The 14,972-nt window shown below is 36.4% G+C and overlaps 1 protein-coding gene across 1 annotated transcript in view; it reads left to right on the top strand.

The window, feature by feature from the left end:
- Nucleotides 1-14,481, top strand: part of LOC121370180 (staphylococcal nuclease domain-containing protein 1-like) — a 40,829-nt gene extending 26,348 nt beyond the window's left edge. Inside the window, exons 14-21 of the mRNA XM_041495294.1 lie at nucleotides 3,211-3,348; nucleotides 4,080-4,268; nucleotides 6,186-6,324; nucleotides 6,719-6,845; nucleotides 7,631-7,697; nucleotides 8,586-8,693; nucleotides 11,933-12,178; nucleotides 12,910-14,481. Of these exons, the coding sequence (XP_041351228.1) occupies nucleotides 3,211-3,348; nucleotides 4,080-4,268; nucleotides 6,186-6,324; nucleotides 6,719-6,845; nucleotides 7,631-7,697; nucleotides 8,586-8,693; nucleotides 11,933-12,178; nucleotides 12,910-12,975 (1,080 nt within the window). The 3' untranslated portion in view covers nucleotides 12,976-14,481. The remainder of the gene's footprint in view (nucleotides 1-3,210; nucleotides 3,349-4,079; nucleotides 4,269-6,185; nucleotides 6,325-6,718; nucleotides 6,846-7,630; nucleotides 7,698-8,585; nucleotides 8,694-11,932; nucleotides 12,179-12,909) is intronic.
- Nucleotides 14,482-14,972: the final 491 nt, after the last annotated feature.

Below are 14,972 nucleotides of genomic sequence, written 5' to 3'. Positions count from 1 at the left end.
ACCTGTGTGTGATAGTGTTATAGCTTTATTACTGGTAAATATTAACACTAGGTGCTTCATTTCACCTGTGTGTGATAGTGTTATAGCTTTATTACTGGTAAATATTAACACTAGGTGCTTCATTTCACCTGTGTGTGATAGTGTTATAGCTTTATTACTGGTAAATATTAACACTAGGTGCTTCATTTCACCTGTGTGTGATAGTGTTATAGCTTTATTACTGGTAAATATTAACACTAGGTGCTTCATTTCACCTGTGTGTGATAGTGTTATAGCTTTATTACTGGTAAATATTAACACTAGGTGCTTCATTTCACCTGTGTGTGATAGTGTTATAGCTTTATTACTGGTAAATATTAACACTAGGTGCTTCATTTCACCTGTGTGTGATAGTGTTATAGCTTTATTACTGGTAAATATTAACACTAGGTGCTTCATTTCACCTGTGTGTGATAGTGTTATAGCTTTATTACTGGTAAATATTAACACTAGGTGCTTCATTTCACCTGTGTGTGATAGTGTTATAGCTTTATTACCGGTAAATATTAACACTAGGTGCTTCATTTCACCTGTGTGTGATAGTGTTATAGCTTTATTACCGGTAAATATTAACACTAGGTGCTTCATTTCACCTGTGTGTGATAGTGTTATAGCTTTATTACCGGTAAATATTAACACTAGGTGCTTCATTTCACCTGTGTGTGATAGTGTTATAGCTTTATTACTGGTAAATATTAACACTAGGTGCTTCATTTCACCTGTGTGTGATAGTGTTATAGCTTTATTACTGGTAAATATTAACACTAGGTGCTTCATTTCACCTGTGTGTGATAGTGTTATAGCTTTATTACTGGTAAATATTAACACTAGGTGCTTCATTTCACCTGTGTGTGATAGTGTTATAGCTTTATTACTGGTAAATATTAACACTAGGTGCTTCATTTCACCTGTGTGTGATAGTGTTATAGCTTTATTACTGGTAAATATTAACACTGGGTGCTTCATTTCACCTGTGTGTGATAGTGTTATAGCTTTATTACTGGTAAATATTAAAACTAGGTGCTTCATTTCACCTGTGTGTGATAGTGTTATAGCTTTATTACTGGTAAATATTAACACTAGGTGCTTCATTTCACCTGTGTGTGATAGTGTTATAGCTTTATTACTGGTAAATATTAACACTAGGTGCTTCATTTCACCTGTGTGTGATAGTGTTATAGCTTTATTACTGGTAAATATTAAAACTAGGTGCTTCATTTCACCTGTGTGTGATAGTGTTATAGCTTTATTACTGGTAAATATTAACACTAGGTGCTTCATTTCACCTGTGTGTGATAGTGTTATAGCTTTATTACTGGTAAATATTAACACTAGGTGCTTCATTTCACCTGTGTGTGATAGTGTTATAGCTTTATTACTGGTAAATATTAACACTGGGTGCTTCATTTCACCTGTGTGTGATAGTGTTATAGCTTTATTACTGGTAAATATTAACACTAGGTGCTTCATTTCACCTGTGTGTGATAGTGTTATAGCTTTATTACTGGTAAATATTAACACTAGGTGCTTCATTTCACCTGTGTGTGATAGTGTTATAGCTTTATTACTGGTAAATATTAACACTGGGTGCTTCATTTCACCTGTGTGTGATAGTGTTATAGCTTTATTACTGGTAAATATTAACACTAGGTGCTTCATTTCACCTGTGTGTGATAGTGTTATAGCTTTATTACTGGTAAATATTAACACTAGGTGCTTCATTTCACCTGTGTGTGATCACTGTTATAGCTTTATTACTGGTAAATATTAACACTAGGTGCTTCATTTCAACTGTGTGTGATAGTGTTATAGCTTTATTACCGGTAAATATTAAAACTGGGTGCTTCATTTCACCTGTGTGTGATAGTGTTATAGCTTTATTACTGGTAAATATTAACACTAGGTGCTTCATTTCACCTGTGTGTGATAGTGTTATAGCTTTATTACTGGTAAATATTAACACTGGGTGCTTCATTTCACCTGTGTGTGATAGTGTTATAGCTTTATTACTGGTAAATATTAAAACTGGGTGCTTCATTTCACCTGTGTGTGATAGTGTTATAGCTTTATTACTGGTAAATATTAAAACTAGGTGCTTCATTTCACCTGTGTGTGATAGTGTTATAGCTTTATTACTGGTAAATATTAACACTAGGTGCTTCATTTCACCTGTTTGTGATAGTGTTATAGCTTTATTACTGGTAAATATTAACACTGGGTGCTTCATTTCACCTGTGTGTGATAGTGTTATAGCTTTATTACTGGTAAATATTAAAACTGGGTGCTTCATTTCACCTGTGTGTGATAGTGTTATAGCTTTATTACTGGTAAATATTAAAACTAGGTGCTTCATTTCACCTGTGTGTGATAGTGTTATAGCTTTATTACTGGTAAATATTAACACTAGGTGCTTCATTTCACCTGTGTGTGATAGTGTTATAGCTTTATTACTGGTAAATATTAACACTGGGTGCTTCATTTCACCTGTGTGTGATAGTGTTGTAGCTTTATTACTGGTAAATATTAAAACTGGGTGCTTCATTTCACCTGTGTGTGATAGTGTTATAGCTTTATTACTGGTAAATATTAAAACTAGGTGCTTCATTTCACCTGTGTGTGATAGTGTTATAGCTTTATTACTGGTAAATATTAAAACTAGTTGCTTCATTTCACCTCTGTGTGATAGTGTTATAGCTTTATTACTGGTAAATATTAAAACTAGGTGCTTCATTTCACCTCTGTGTGATAGTGTTATAGCTTTATTACTGGTAAATATTAACACTAGCACAACATTGTCTGACACTTATTGTGATTTAAATTGGTTTTATTTGTCATAAGTTTGTGGTATTTACAAAGTGATTAACACCTACTTAATTACTTTGTAACTCAGTGTTACCAGATTATGTATAAAAGAGTATTATACATCTGCTAGCTTGAATTGATTTCTTACGCTTTGAACTTAACCCACTTCAATGCATGTATCGTCTGAGTTCTATAATAAATACTTTCCATTAAAATGTGCCTGTTTCATCCTCTCTTTTTTTCTCTCTCTCTCTTTTTTTCTTCTTTGTTTTTTTTGTGAAATTATTTTTACACAGGTCCAAAGCAGGCTACAGCTACTGTGTTTCTGTGTCTAAACTACTCCAGTAGAAACCATCAGAATACTGAAATAAAGTTTTATGTGTTGTTTATTCAGGTATCGAGTGCCCGCGAGCATCACGACCAGGCCCGGGTGGCACCACAATCCCTGCAGAACCTTACGGTGAAGAAGCCCACTTACTTACAAAGGAACTCTGTCTTCAGAGAGAGGTTTGGCCATTTTTTCTTCTTTTTTGTGGGTATTTTTAAACACCACAAACATTTAACACAAGAAACAAAGATATTTTAATTTTTGGACATTACAAACATGGATAATAATGAGATGAATTTTCAAGCAGCAGTAGTTCCATTTTGGTATGGGACTACTTGACAGGTCCATGCTCCACACTTGCTGTCAGTTGAGCTATCTCAGTATCATCTGAGCCCGGGGTACGTGGAACCTGCAGTGTATGCCGGGGATTCATCTGCCATGTGAGGTCATACACTCGGGAGGTGTGGCACTGGTTACTACAAATTATTGACTAAGTCTAAACATTTTTAATGTCTTATCTTGCAGGATAGGACTCATTTTACTTTTATTGCATTAATAGAAAAATAGTAAAGCCAAAAGTAAAATATAAATGATTTAAAAGACAAATTGATAAAGTGGTTAATACATTGATTATATAGTTGGTAAATTAGATTGATCAGTAGACTGAAGTTTGTTTTGTATTTGGTGTCTCACATTCTACATGTATCCAGCATGTTTTCACAAATCTGTCCTTCACACACAGTGTACAATCTGGACACGTTAGGTATAAATGTTTCTTGAGAAGTGCAGAATCAAATAGGAGTTCAAAAATATTTATGGGTATAAAAGGAAAATTAAATTATAGAATTTTGAAAACTACTGAAAGGAACTCTTGATGGATTAATACACGAGTCTGTGTGTGTTGTTTCAGGTGGCGGTAGAGGTAGAAGCGATCGACAAGGGAGGTAACTTCATTGGCTGGCTGTTTGTGGACAACACGAATCTGTCTCACTCGTTAGTGGAAGCTGGTTTAGCTAAAGTTCATTTCACAGCAGAACGAAGTTCACATTACAAGACTTTACTGGCTGCCCAGGAGAAGGCAAAAGAGCAAAAACTCCAGGTAAAATGAGTCCCTGGGTATTTGGTAATATTTAAAAACAATTATCCTCAACATCATGTTTCTGTGAAGTGTGGGATATGGTAACAAATTATTTTACAAGAAAAAAACTCCGTTATATTAACTGTGAATTGCCTCATAGGTACTATTGTGACAACTGTGAACCAGGCTACCCCGTAAACCAGTGAACCAGGCTACCCTGTGAACCAGGCTACCCCGTAAACCAGTCTAGTTACATATCACTTGTTTTTGAAACCTGACATCGAAATATTTTTATTGCATTAACAAAAACCTCTGATATAATAAACTCCACAAATAACAAAAAGACAAGTAGGAGTACAAATATTTTTATGCATAGAAAAATGTATATATGGCGGCCATTATGCATCGTAGAGCTATATTAGATGATGTGCAGTATTAAACAAACCTACATAAGCAGCAGTTTTACACCACTGTCATTATCGAAGTCTTGTCTGCTTCACAGATTCATAGCATAAGAGTTTTGGTGACACATGTCATTCTTGAAAAACAATAGCCCGGTTTATGTGAGGAATTGAAAAATGTCAACAGACCATAGCATACTAAAAGAATCCTTCATCTGTGTCCATGTAGGACAGGGCTATTCTACCCGAGGGTACATAATTTATCATATTATGTACCCTCGGGTGGAATAGCCCTGTCCCACATGGATACATAATGGAGGATTATTTTTCTCCCATCCATTAGATGAAAAACAAGCATGGAAAATGTGAAAAACCTACTTTTTTTTACTTTTTTTATCTTACAATAAAATAATCATAACCATTGAAAAGATCATTCCCACAAATGATTTATACTAAAACGAAAATGATAATATAATTTCATTATGACAGCAGGTTTTCTTGTTTTTATAAATATAAAAAGCATTTCTTGCGTTATTTTGCCGTTTACAACCAATGTTAATATCAGCTCAAACAACAGAGGTCACGTGGTCATGCAAGACCGATTTATTTCACATAGGCTGACATCATGGAATACGCCTGTGTTGCATGGCTAGGGATGGGAGAAATTTAATCTCTTCACAATAGAAATTGACATTGTTATGAACATTTGTTGGTTGATTTTGACAGTAAATTGAATAAGGTAAAATATTATTTCATCAAATAGAGCGTACATTACAATGCGCGTGCGCGGATGCTATTTCCAGTTAGTAGGCCGGTTCACGGTTACTCAAGGATACATAACAATTGTGAAACATGTTTTGTTGAATTAAATTGCATATACGGCATATGTTTGATAAATGTGAGATGTCATGTGTAAAATATGAAACAGGTGTTGTTTTTATCATGATTTTCATCTAACAGATGGAAGACAATGCACTATCCCAGGGAATTTTATTATTTTATTTTACATATCGTTAATATACAGTTTATATATTACAAGATCATTAGCACTGTCATTTTTCTCTATTATTTTATCTGTGTGTTACTGTTCCTCACTGTGGTGCAGGGGTGGCACACAATCACCTGATCTGCAATATTTATACATACGTTTTTTTCCCACTCTGTTAGTGTTGTCAGATCATGGGTTTTCTTGTTCAACTATGACACCTCTCTACACTATTTCTAAGATTTAACCATAAATGTTAAAAAAACATTCTCCTTTATATTCTTTATCGTCAAAATTTTCATTTATGTAACTTCCATTTATGCACTATAATTAAAAATAAATAAAATTTAAAATAAAACCCATATAGATTTTAAACAATCATTAATGAGTAATATTCGCCACTGCCTCATAAACTATTCAGACTTCAGTTCAAATACCTTTGTCTGATGCCTAATAGCAGATTTCCATTTGTGCTGCAGTGTTATTAAACATTCCTTCTTTCCGTTGTCTTGCAGTGTTGTATTTTAAAAGTGTTTGTTGTATGATGTTTAGATCTGGTCTACGTATGTGGAGCCGAAGCCAGTAGAGATCGTAGAAGAACCAATGGAGAGGAAAGTGAACCATCGCAGTGTTATTGTCACAGAAGTTGTATCTGATGATCTCAAGTTTTATGTGCAGTTTGTTGAGAATGGTACATTTTAAATCTGTTATTAGCACCTAATAACACTTTTACTTGTTATTCATCAATGCTTTTTGTCATTTAAAAAATTCTTTGTATACTTGTATGAAGTTTGTACCTTTTTATCAAACCAATTTTTTAGGTGGTAAGTTTTCATACATGCAACTGCATCAAGCAATTGTAAATGACATTTTAATTATGCAGAATGCCTTATGATTTATCAAGTAGTAAGTAACCTCTGTTAGCATATGACAAGATAAAATCAAAGATAATTAATGACATGACAAAAACTTCTACCTGATAAATCAATATTTAAATTCAATGAGATGTTCTCTATTCATTATATACATTAAGACCTCCCAGTAATTCATTAAGGTTAGGTTTTTTTTTTAATATTTATATTCAGGCCCACAGTTAGATCAGCTGATGGAACAGTTACATAAAGAGATGGAGTGTAACCCCCCACTGCCTGGAGCATACACCCCAACCAAAGGAGAGCTCTGTGCTGCCCGGTTCTCTCAAGACAAGCAGTGGTAAGATTGATATACATGTTATTACACACCCATTGTGCTGTCCGGTTCTCTCAAGACAAGCAGTGGTAAGATTGATATACATGTTATTACACACCCATTGTGCTGTCCGGTTCTCTCAAGACAAGCAGTGGTAAGATTGATATACATGTTATTACACACCCATTGTGCTGTCCGGTTCTCTAAAGACAAGCAGTGGTAAGATTGATATACATGTTATTACACACCCATTGTGCTGTCCGGTTCTCTCAAGACAAGCAGTGGTAAGATTGATATACATGTTATTACACACCCATTGTGCTGTCCGGTTCTCTCAAGACAAGCAGTGGTAAGATTGATATACATGTTATTACACACCCATTGTGCTGTCCGGTTCTCTCAAGACAAGCAGTGGTAAGATTGATATACATGTTATTACACACCCATTGTGCTGTCCGGTTCTCTCAAGACAAGCAGTGGTAAGATTGATATACATGTTATTACACACCCATTGTGCTGTCCGGTTCTCTCAAGACAAGCAGTGGTAAGATTGATATACATGTTATTACACACCCATTGTGCTGTCCGGTTCTCTCAAGACAAGCAGTGGTAAGATTGATATACATGTTATTACAAACCCATTGTGCTCTCCAGTTCTCTGAATCATGTTAAAACTTCTTGTTATTATAGCCTGGATGGTTAACAAAAAGCTAAACAAATTCAACATGCTTGTACGTATTATTTGTAGCCCTGAATCTGTCTCTTGGTTACATGATGAAGTCATTAACAGGATGGAATTTTACTTTTAGGTACCGAGGTAAAATTGAGAAAATAGAGGGATCAAAAGTTACAGTCATGTTTATTGACTATGGAAATGTAAGTTGTTTTTAATTAAATTGTAAATATGTGTAAGATAGGATGTAACTTATTTGTTGATTTATTTATGAATTGGAGGTGGACGGGATCCTAGAGATGTCAGGATGTTTTTATTAGGTGAGAAAGTAATCAGAATTTAGGAAATTGTACTGAAATTTTTTTTGAATTTTTAAATTCAATAGAAAATTTAACATCAATTTTGAGCTGCCATATTTTCAAATGTCTAAACGTCTGGGTGGGTCTGTTAAATTTGACCATTTCAGTATAACACACTGATTAATGTATCACAATTTAATGATAAAACTTTGTTTTATTATTAACCAATTATAAGTTGGCATAAAAGGAAGGAAGGAAATGTTTTTTTAACGATGCACTCAACACATTTTATATATGGTTATATGGTGTTGGACATATGGACACAGATCTTGTGAGAGGAAACCCACTGTCGCCACTTCATGAGCTACTTTTTTTTATTAGCAGGAAGGGATCTTATATATGCATCATCCCACAGACAGGATAGTACATACCATAGCCTTTGTTACACCAAATGTGGAGCACTGGCTGGAATGAGAAATAAAGTGGGCCTACAAAACATGTATAAGATTGTCAATACTGTTATGTGTAAAGCTCATTTCAAGAATCCCAGTTACTTGGAAGGCATAAAAATGTATTTCGAGGTTCGTTATTTTACTCATCTGCTTTTTGCATATTATACATTTGAGCTATCAGTGAAGTTAATTATCTAATTGGTTTTGAAACTGAATTACTTTATTTAAAAATGAATCTCGACAAAGTGCAGAGGTAACTGATCTTAAAAACAGTTTGTTTCTAAAAAGTGCAGCCTTTGTGTTTTGTTTGTTGTGAATTTTAACTTGTGTGTGTTTTCAGAAAGAAACCATGACGTCAAAAGATCTGGCTGCATTACCGTTATGCTTCCGCTCTCTGGCGCCCCAGGCAACGCCTTACACCCTGGCTTGTATCTTGCTTCCAAATGACGTAAGTGGGACACTTTCAAAAACTTCAAGTGAATATTTCATCACGTTTTAAAATATTCTTGTTCACACATCCTTAACTGGTTCTTTTGAAAATCACGTTAAATGACATCCTTATTGATTTATTCTAAAATACTAGTTTTTAAATTGCAAATACTACACTACTCTTTAAACATAAACACTGTTAAAGACTGTTACTGCAGCCTTTGATATACCGGTAGAGGTTGACTGGCTCAAGTGAGAAATAGCCCACTGGGTCCACAGATAGGGATCAATCCTAGACCCAGCCATACATCAGGTGGGTTCTTTACAACTGGGCTGTGTCCTGTCCGTTATCTTGATCTCTTCTAATACCTTAGTCAACTGGGTTGTGTCCCGTCCCTTATCTTGATCTCTTCTAATACCTTAGTCAACTGGGCTGTATCCCGTCCCTTATCTTGATCTCTTCTAATACCTTAGTCAACTGGGCTGTGTCCCGTCCCTTATCTTGATCTCTTCTAATACCTTAGTCAACTGGGCTGTGTCCCATCCCTTATGTTGATCTCTTCTAATACCTTAGTCAACTGGGCTGTGTCCCGTCCCTTAAGTTGATCTCTTCTAATACCTTAGTCAACTGGGCTGTGTACCTTAGTCAACTGGGCTGTGTCCCGTCCCTTATCTTGATCTCTTCTAATACCTTAGTCAACTGGGCTGTGTCCCGTCCCTTATCTTGATCTCTTCTAATACCTTAGTCAACTGGGCTGTGTCCCGTCCCTTATCTTGATCTCTTCTAATACCTTAGTCAACTGGGCTGTGTACCTTAGTCAACTGGGCTGTGTACCTTAGTCAACTGGGTTGTGTCCCGTCCCTTATCTTGATCTCTTCTAATACCTTAGTCAACTGGGCTGTGTCCCGTCCCTTATCTTGATCTCTTCTAATACTGTAGTCAACTGGGCTGTGTCCCGTCCCTTATCTTGATCTCTTCTAATACCTTAGTCAACTGGGCTGTGTCCCGTCCCTTATCTTGATCTCTTCTAATACCTTAGTCAACTGGGCTGTGTACCTTAGTCAACTGGGCTGTGTCCCGTCCCTTATCTTGATCTGTTCTAATACCTTAGTCAACTGGGTTGTGTCCCGTCCCGTATCTTGATCTCTTCTAATACCTTAGTCAACTGGGCTGTGTACCTTAGTCAACTGGGCTGTGTCCCGTCCCTTATCTTGATCTCTTCTAATACCTTAGTCAACTGGGCTGTGTCCCATCCCTTATGTTGATCTCTTCTAATACCTTAGTCAACTGGGCTGTGTCCCGTCCCTTAAGTTGATCTCTTCTAATACCTTAGTCAACTGGGCTGTGTACCTTAGTCAACTGGGCTGTGTCCCGTCCCTTATCTTGATCTCTTCTAATACCTTAGTCAACTGGGCTGTGTACCTTAGTCAACTGGGCTGTGTCCCGTCCTTTATCTTGATCTCTTCTAATACCTTAGTCAACTGGGCTGTGTACCTTAGTCAACTGGGCTGTGTCCCGTCCCTTATCTTGATCTCTTCTAATACCTTAGTCAACTGGGCTGTGTCCCGTCCCTTATCTTGATCTCTTCTAATACCTTAGTCAACTGGGCTGTGTCCCGTCCCTTATCTTGATCTCTTCTAATACCTTAGTCAACTGGGCTGTGTACCTTAGTCAACTGGGCTGTGTACCTTAGTCAACTGGGTTGTGTCCCGTCCCTTATCTTGATCTCTTCTAATACCTTAGTCAACTGGGCTGTGTCCCATCCCTTATCTTGATCTCTTCTAATACTGTAGTCAACTGGGCTGTGTCCCGTCCCTTATCTTGATCTCTTCTAATACCTTAGTCAACTGGGCTGTGTCCCGTCCCTTATCTTGATCTCTTCTAATACCTTAGTCAACTGGGCTGTGTACCTTAGTCAACTGGGCTGTGTCCCGTCCCTTATCTTGATCTGTTCTAATACCTTAGTCAACTGGGTTGTGTCCCGTCCCGTATCTTGATCTCTTCTAATACCTTAGTCAACTGGGCTGTGTACCTTAGTCAACTGGGCTGTGTCCCGTCCCTTATCTTGATCTGTTCTAATACCTTAGTCAACTGGGTTGTGTCCCGTCCCTTATCTTGATCTGTTCTAATACCTTAGTCAACTGGGCTGTGTCCCGTCCCTTATCTTGATCTCTTCTAATACCTTAGTCAACTGGGCTGTGTCCCGTCCCTTATCTTGATCTCTTCTAATACCTTAGTCAACTGGGCTGTGTACCTTAGTCAACTGGGCTGTGTCCCGTCCCTTATCTTGATCTCGTCTAATACCTTAGTCAACTGGGCTGTGTCCCGTCCCTTGTCTTGATCTCTTCTAATACCTTAGTCAACTGGGCTGTGAGTTGAAAATGGGCAGAATTTTGAAAATAGCAATTAGTAAAAAAGTGAATAGAATAAATAAAAAAAATAAAAAGGTTACAAGCCAAAAATAAAAAGAATTGACTGCTCGGCCGAATATTTATATAATTTGGAGCAGTTTAGAAGGACAGTCCAAAATTAACTAAGAGAAAGAAGAGAGGATTGGACTATTTAATAATCTTTTATTTTTTAAAAGTAATTTCGACATAAAATTTTGAACGCAGATCTAAAAGTTTAAAGTCCGATCGATATGTCCACGCGAGTGGCCTCGTTAAGGCCATTTGGGTGCACAGCTTAAAGAGACGAGATGGGTTGCATCCCGTCAAGAAAACCCCTAGATTGACAGTCGATATCTTGATCTGTTCTAATACCTTAGTCAACTGGGGTTTTTTTTTAAAGAAGATATTAAAAATGGCACATTAAAATAGTTTGTCAAATATTGTTTCACTTTGATATACGGGTAGTGGTTGACTGGCTAGAGCGAGAAATGGTCCAATGGGTCCACAGACCGGGATCAATCCTAGACCCAACCATACATCAAGTGAGCACTTTACCACTGGGCTACATCCCACCTTAAAATTTGTCCAACACGGAGTATTATATTCCTAAACACAAGCCCAGTGCCTAGGATCAATCTCCATGTCCGACACGGAGTATTATATTCCTAAACACATGCCCAGTGCCTAGGATCAATCTCCATGTGTGACAGTGAGTATTATATTCCTAAACACATGCCCAATGCCTAGGATCAATCTCCATGTCCGACACGGAGTATCATATTCCTAAACACATGCCCAGTGCCTAGGATCAATCTCCATGTGTGACAGTGAGTATTAAATTGCTAAAGTGCTGTGCTATGACTGTAGGAAGATGCCCGCCAGGATGCTCTGGAGGCGCTGTATAACGACATCCTCAACAAGCAGCTGCTTCTGAACGTGGAGTACAAGGGTTCGCCGGACCATGTGACGCTGGCCGACCCCGACAGCAAGGACGACGTGGGCCAGGCGTTGACCGCCGAGGGGCTGGTGCTCGTCGAGCAGCGCAAGGAGAAGAGGCTCGCCAAGCTCGTGTCCGACTACAGCAAGGCGCAGGACAAGGCCAAGTCGGAGAGGGTGAGTGGACTGTCTTACACTAGTCTGTATGGGTCACAGTGTGGTCATCATTTACAAATAGGCATCTCGGAGATTTTAACATATGGAGATTGACCAACAAATTCACCTTTATATAAGTGTCGTATCTTCTACTAAGAGAGTCAGTCTGGATCAGTTTGGTCTTCATTTAGAAATGTGCATCTCTGAAATTTTAACATGGATATTGACCAACAAATTTACCCTTACATATGAGCAGTCATATGGGAAAAGTTGCACCTTTACAAAAAAAAAATGTATGTATGTATGTTTTGTTGTTACAAATAACAGGTAATAACCTCGAAAAACTAAATCTCAGATATTATCGCTCTATCTTAATTATATCCTGTAAACATACCGCAACAGTGACATTATTACTTGAACATCAAAGTAGATGGCATCAGACTTTGAACTGTGTTCACTCAGTTGTCGATGTGATGCCAAGTTGTAGGTTATGCTACTTACTTCTTTGTTGTTAAACATACAAAAACAAATTTTTTTACAGAAGTCGTAAAGTCAAAAATTGGGGAAAATGGAAATCTCATAAATTGTGATTATCCTAAAATGGTTTAAATTCCTTAAAATGTGAAACAATACATTGGTTTCTTTTTCAACTTGACATCTTGTAGACTTAACAAGTTTTGTGTCAACATTACATTTTAGTGGTAATGAAACTCTAATTTTGTTTTAATTTATCATTAATTTGTTTGTTTCAGCGAAATATTTGGTGTTATGGTGACTTCACTGAAGATGATGCTAAGGAGTTTGGTTATCAGCGATGAGTTTGCATGTTTGTCACAGTGCTGTACCATATGAACACAAGTGAAAGATAGTATATATCCAATTAACATGTTACATGGCTACGTGCCATTTCCGCAGAAACACAAGTCAAAGTTAGGATAATTTATCTACAAATATATTATATATATTGATTTATTTCCAGTACAGTCAGGAAAATTTACTCTTTTTTTATGTTAAATTCATGAAGATTTATGCATGAAATTACAAATCATGTACATAGCTTGATGCAAGTGTAAAATGGAAAAGTAAGACAAAGTTTGAGAGAATTGCCTTCAATTATGACATAACCAAAAACATTGTGGTTTCAAATAAAAAATGAAACTGATGTTTTAGGATAAAATTTATTAAGAGAATTGACACGTTTTACATAATAATTTTGTAGACAAACGGAACTCTATATTGTTGCAGGCCAATAATATTTCAAATTGGTCTATTTCATAATATCCATTGGTAACAAACCAAATGATTTTTATTTTTTATTTGTTCTCGAGTTGTTCACACCAGTACTATTAACTTCATTCATGCCAACTGATTTGTTTGATATTATTTGTTCTGTAGTTATTCACATGAATGCTATTAATTTTATTCAGTGTGATTTTCCAGTAAATTTTCCTGACTGTTAGTGGTTTTGGGATGCAATGAAGTAATGCTGGACACATCCATTGGGCACACTGCTCATTTCTCCTGGAAATACAACTGAAAGCAAGGTTCTCACATCACCACACATTTTACCATTCTACCTATTTTTAAAGGACTTTAAAATACTTTCATTTTACCCATTTTATTATACATGCTGTGTTAGTTTAAAATTGATCAAATGTCGCCTATTATTTCATATTGATCCAAAACAGTTATTATTCCTCCTAAATCTCACAAACCATTGTTTTATCATTTTCATTTTCTATAAAGCCCATGTAAATTTAATATGCAAGTACATGGCAATTTAACATTTGAAAGCAATTCCCATTTTATACTTGCTGAAAAAGGTTCCTGTACATCAAACAAAATGGTGTCAAATCATTTGGAAAGTTTGTTAGTGGTTGAAGTTTGAGATTCACATGGACCTTACCATAATTTTGTAAATCTCAACAATTTTGATTTTTCCTTGCACTGGAACTTTTTATGTGGTATACACTAGTACATACTTTACATCCCACCACATATCATTAATGCTTCAAAAATACTGTCCAGTTTAAAATCTGCGGTGCCCTCAATCAGTCTAGAATGGTTGTGAGGCACTTTGTGTAAAGTAGGGAGGCACGCTACTGTGTATTCTTTTACATTAAACAGAAATGGACCTAAGCCACATACATTTCAACATCAGCTTTGCCCAATGTAGCTACATTATGACATTTGTGGATAAGAAAACAAATTGAACAATAATCATGAACAGCAGTATCGATGAGAAACCAAAACACTTGAGACTATACAGAGCTGCCGAATGGATGTGTCCAACCAGAAATCAAAATAAACTTATGCCAAACCTATTTGCTGTTTGTGTTATGTTTTTAAGAAACATACCAGTGATCTTGGATAAGACTTGAGAGACAAGGTGGCATGCTGATTGACCTACAAGATATTGCCTGGAAATTATACATTTAATGGTCTTAAAAAGTAATTTGTTCAACCTGCTAGTCCTATTCCACTTGTATGTCAATGTGTTAAGAGTAAAACTGAATAAAAAAGGGAGACGTTTAACTGTTTAACAAGCATTATGAGAGTATTGCTAAAGCAATGAATGTCCCCTACCAAAGTTAACTGTTTTTCTTATCTCCTAAATTCAAGGGCCATACTTGTGGGTAAATCATTATAAAAGTTAAACTTCAGTACATGATAAAGGTATATTAAAAATTTCATACCAATATCTTCAGGCATTGCAAAACGCGTCTCCTAAGTTCAAGGGCCATAATTCCATCGGAAATGAGTAAATTACCATTACAGTCGAACTTTATCTGTAACTACATGATAAAGCTTCTGT

The sequence above is a fragment of the Gigantopelta aegis genome, chromosome 4 (genome assembly GCF_016097555.1).
Source record: "Gigantopelta aegis isolate Gae_Host chromosome 4, Gae_host_genome, whole genome shotgun sequence".
Lineage (NCBI taxonomy): Eukaryota > Metazoa > Mollusca > Gastropoda > Neomphalida > Peltospiridae > Gigantopelta > Gigantopelta aegis.
Note: the sequence above shows the minus strand (reverse complement) of the source record. Positions and strands in the feature narration are given on the sequence as shown.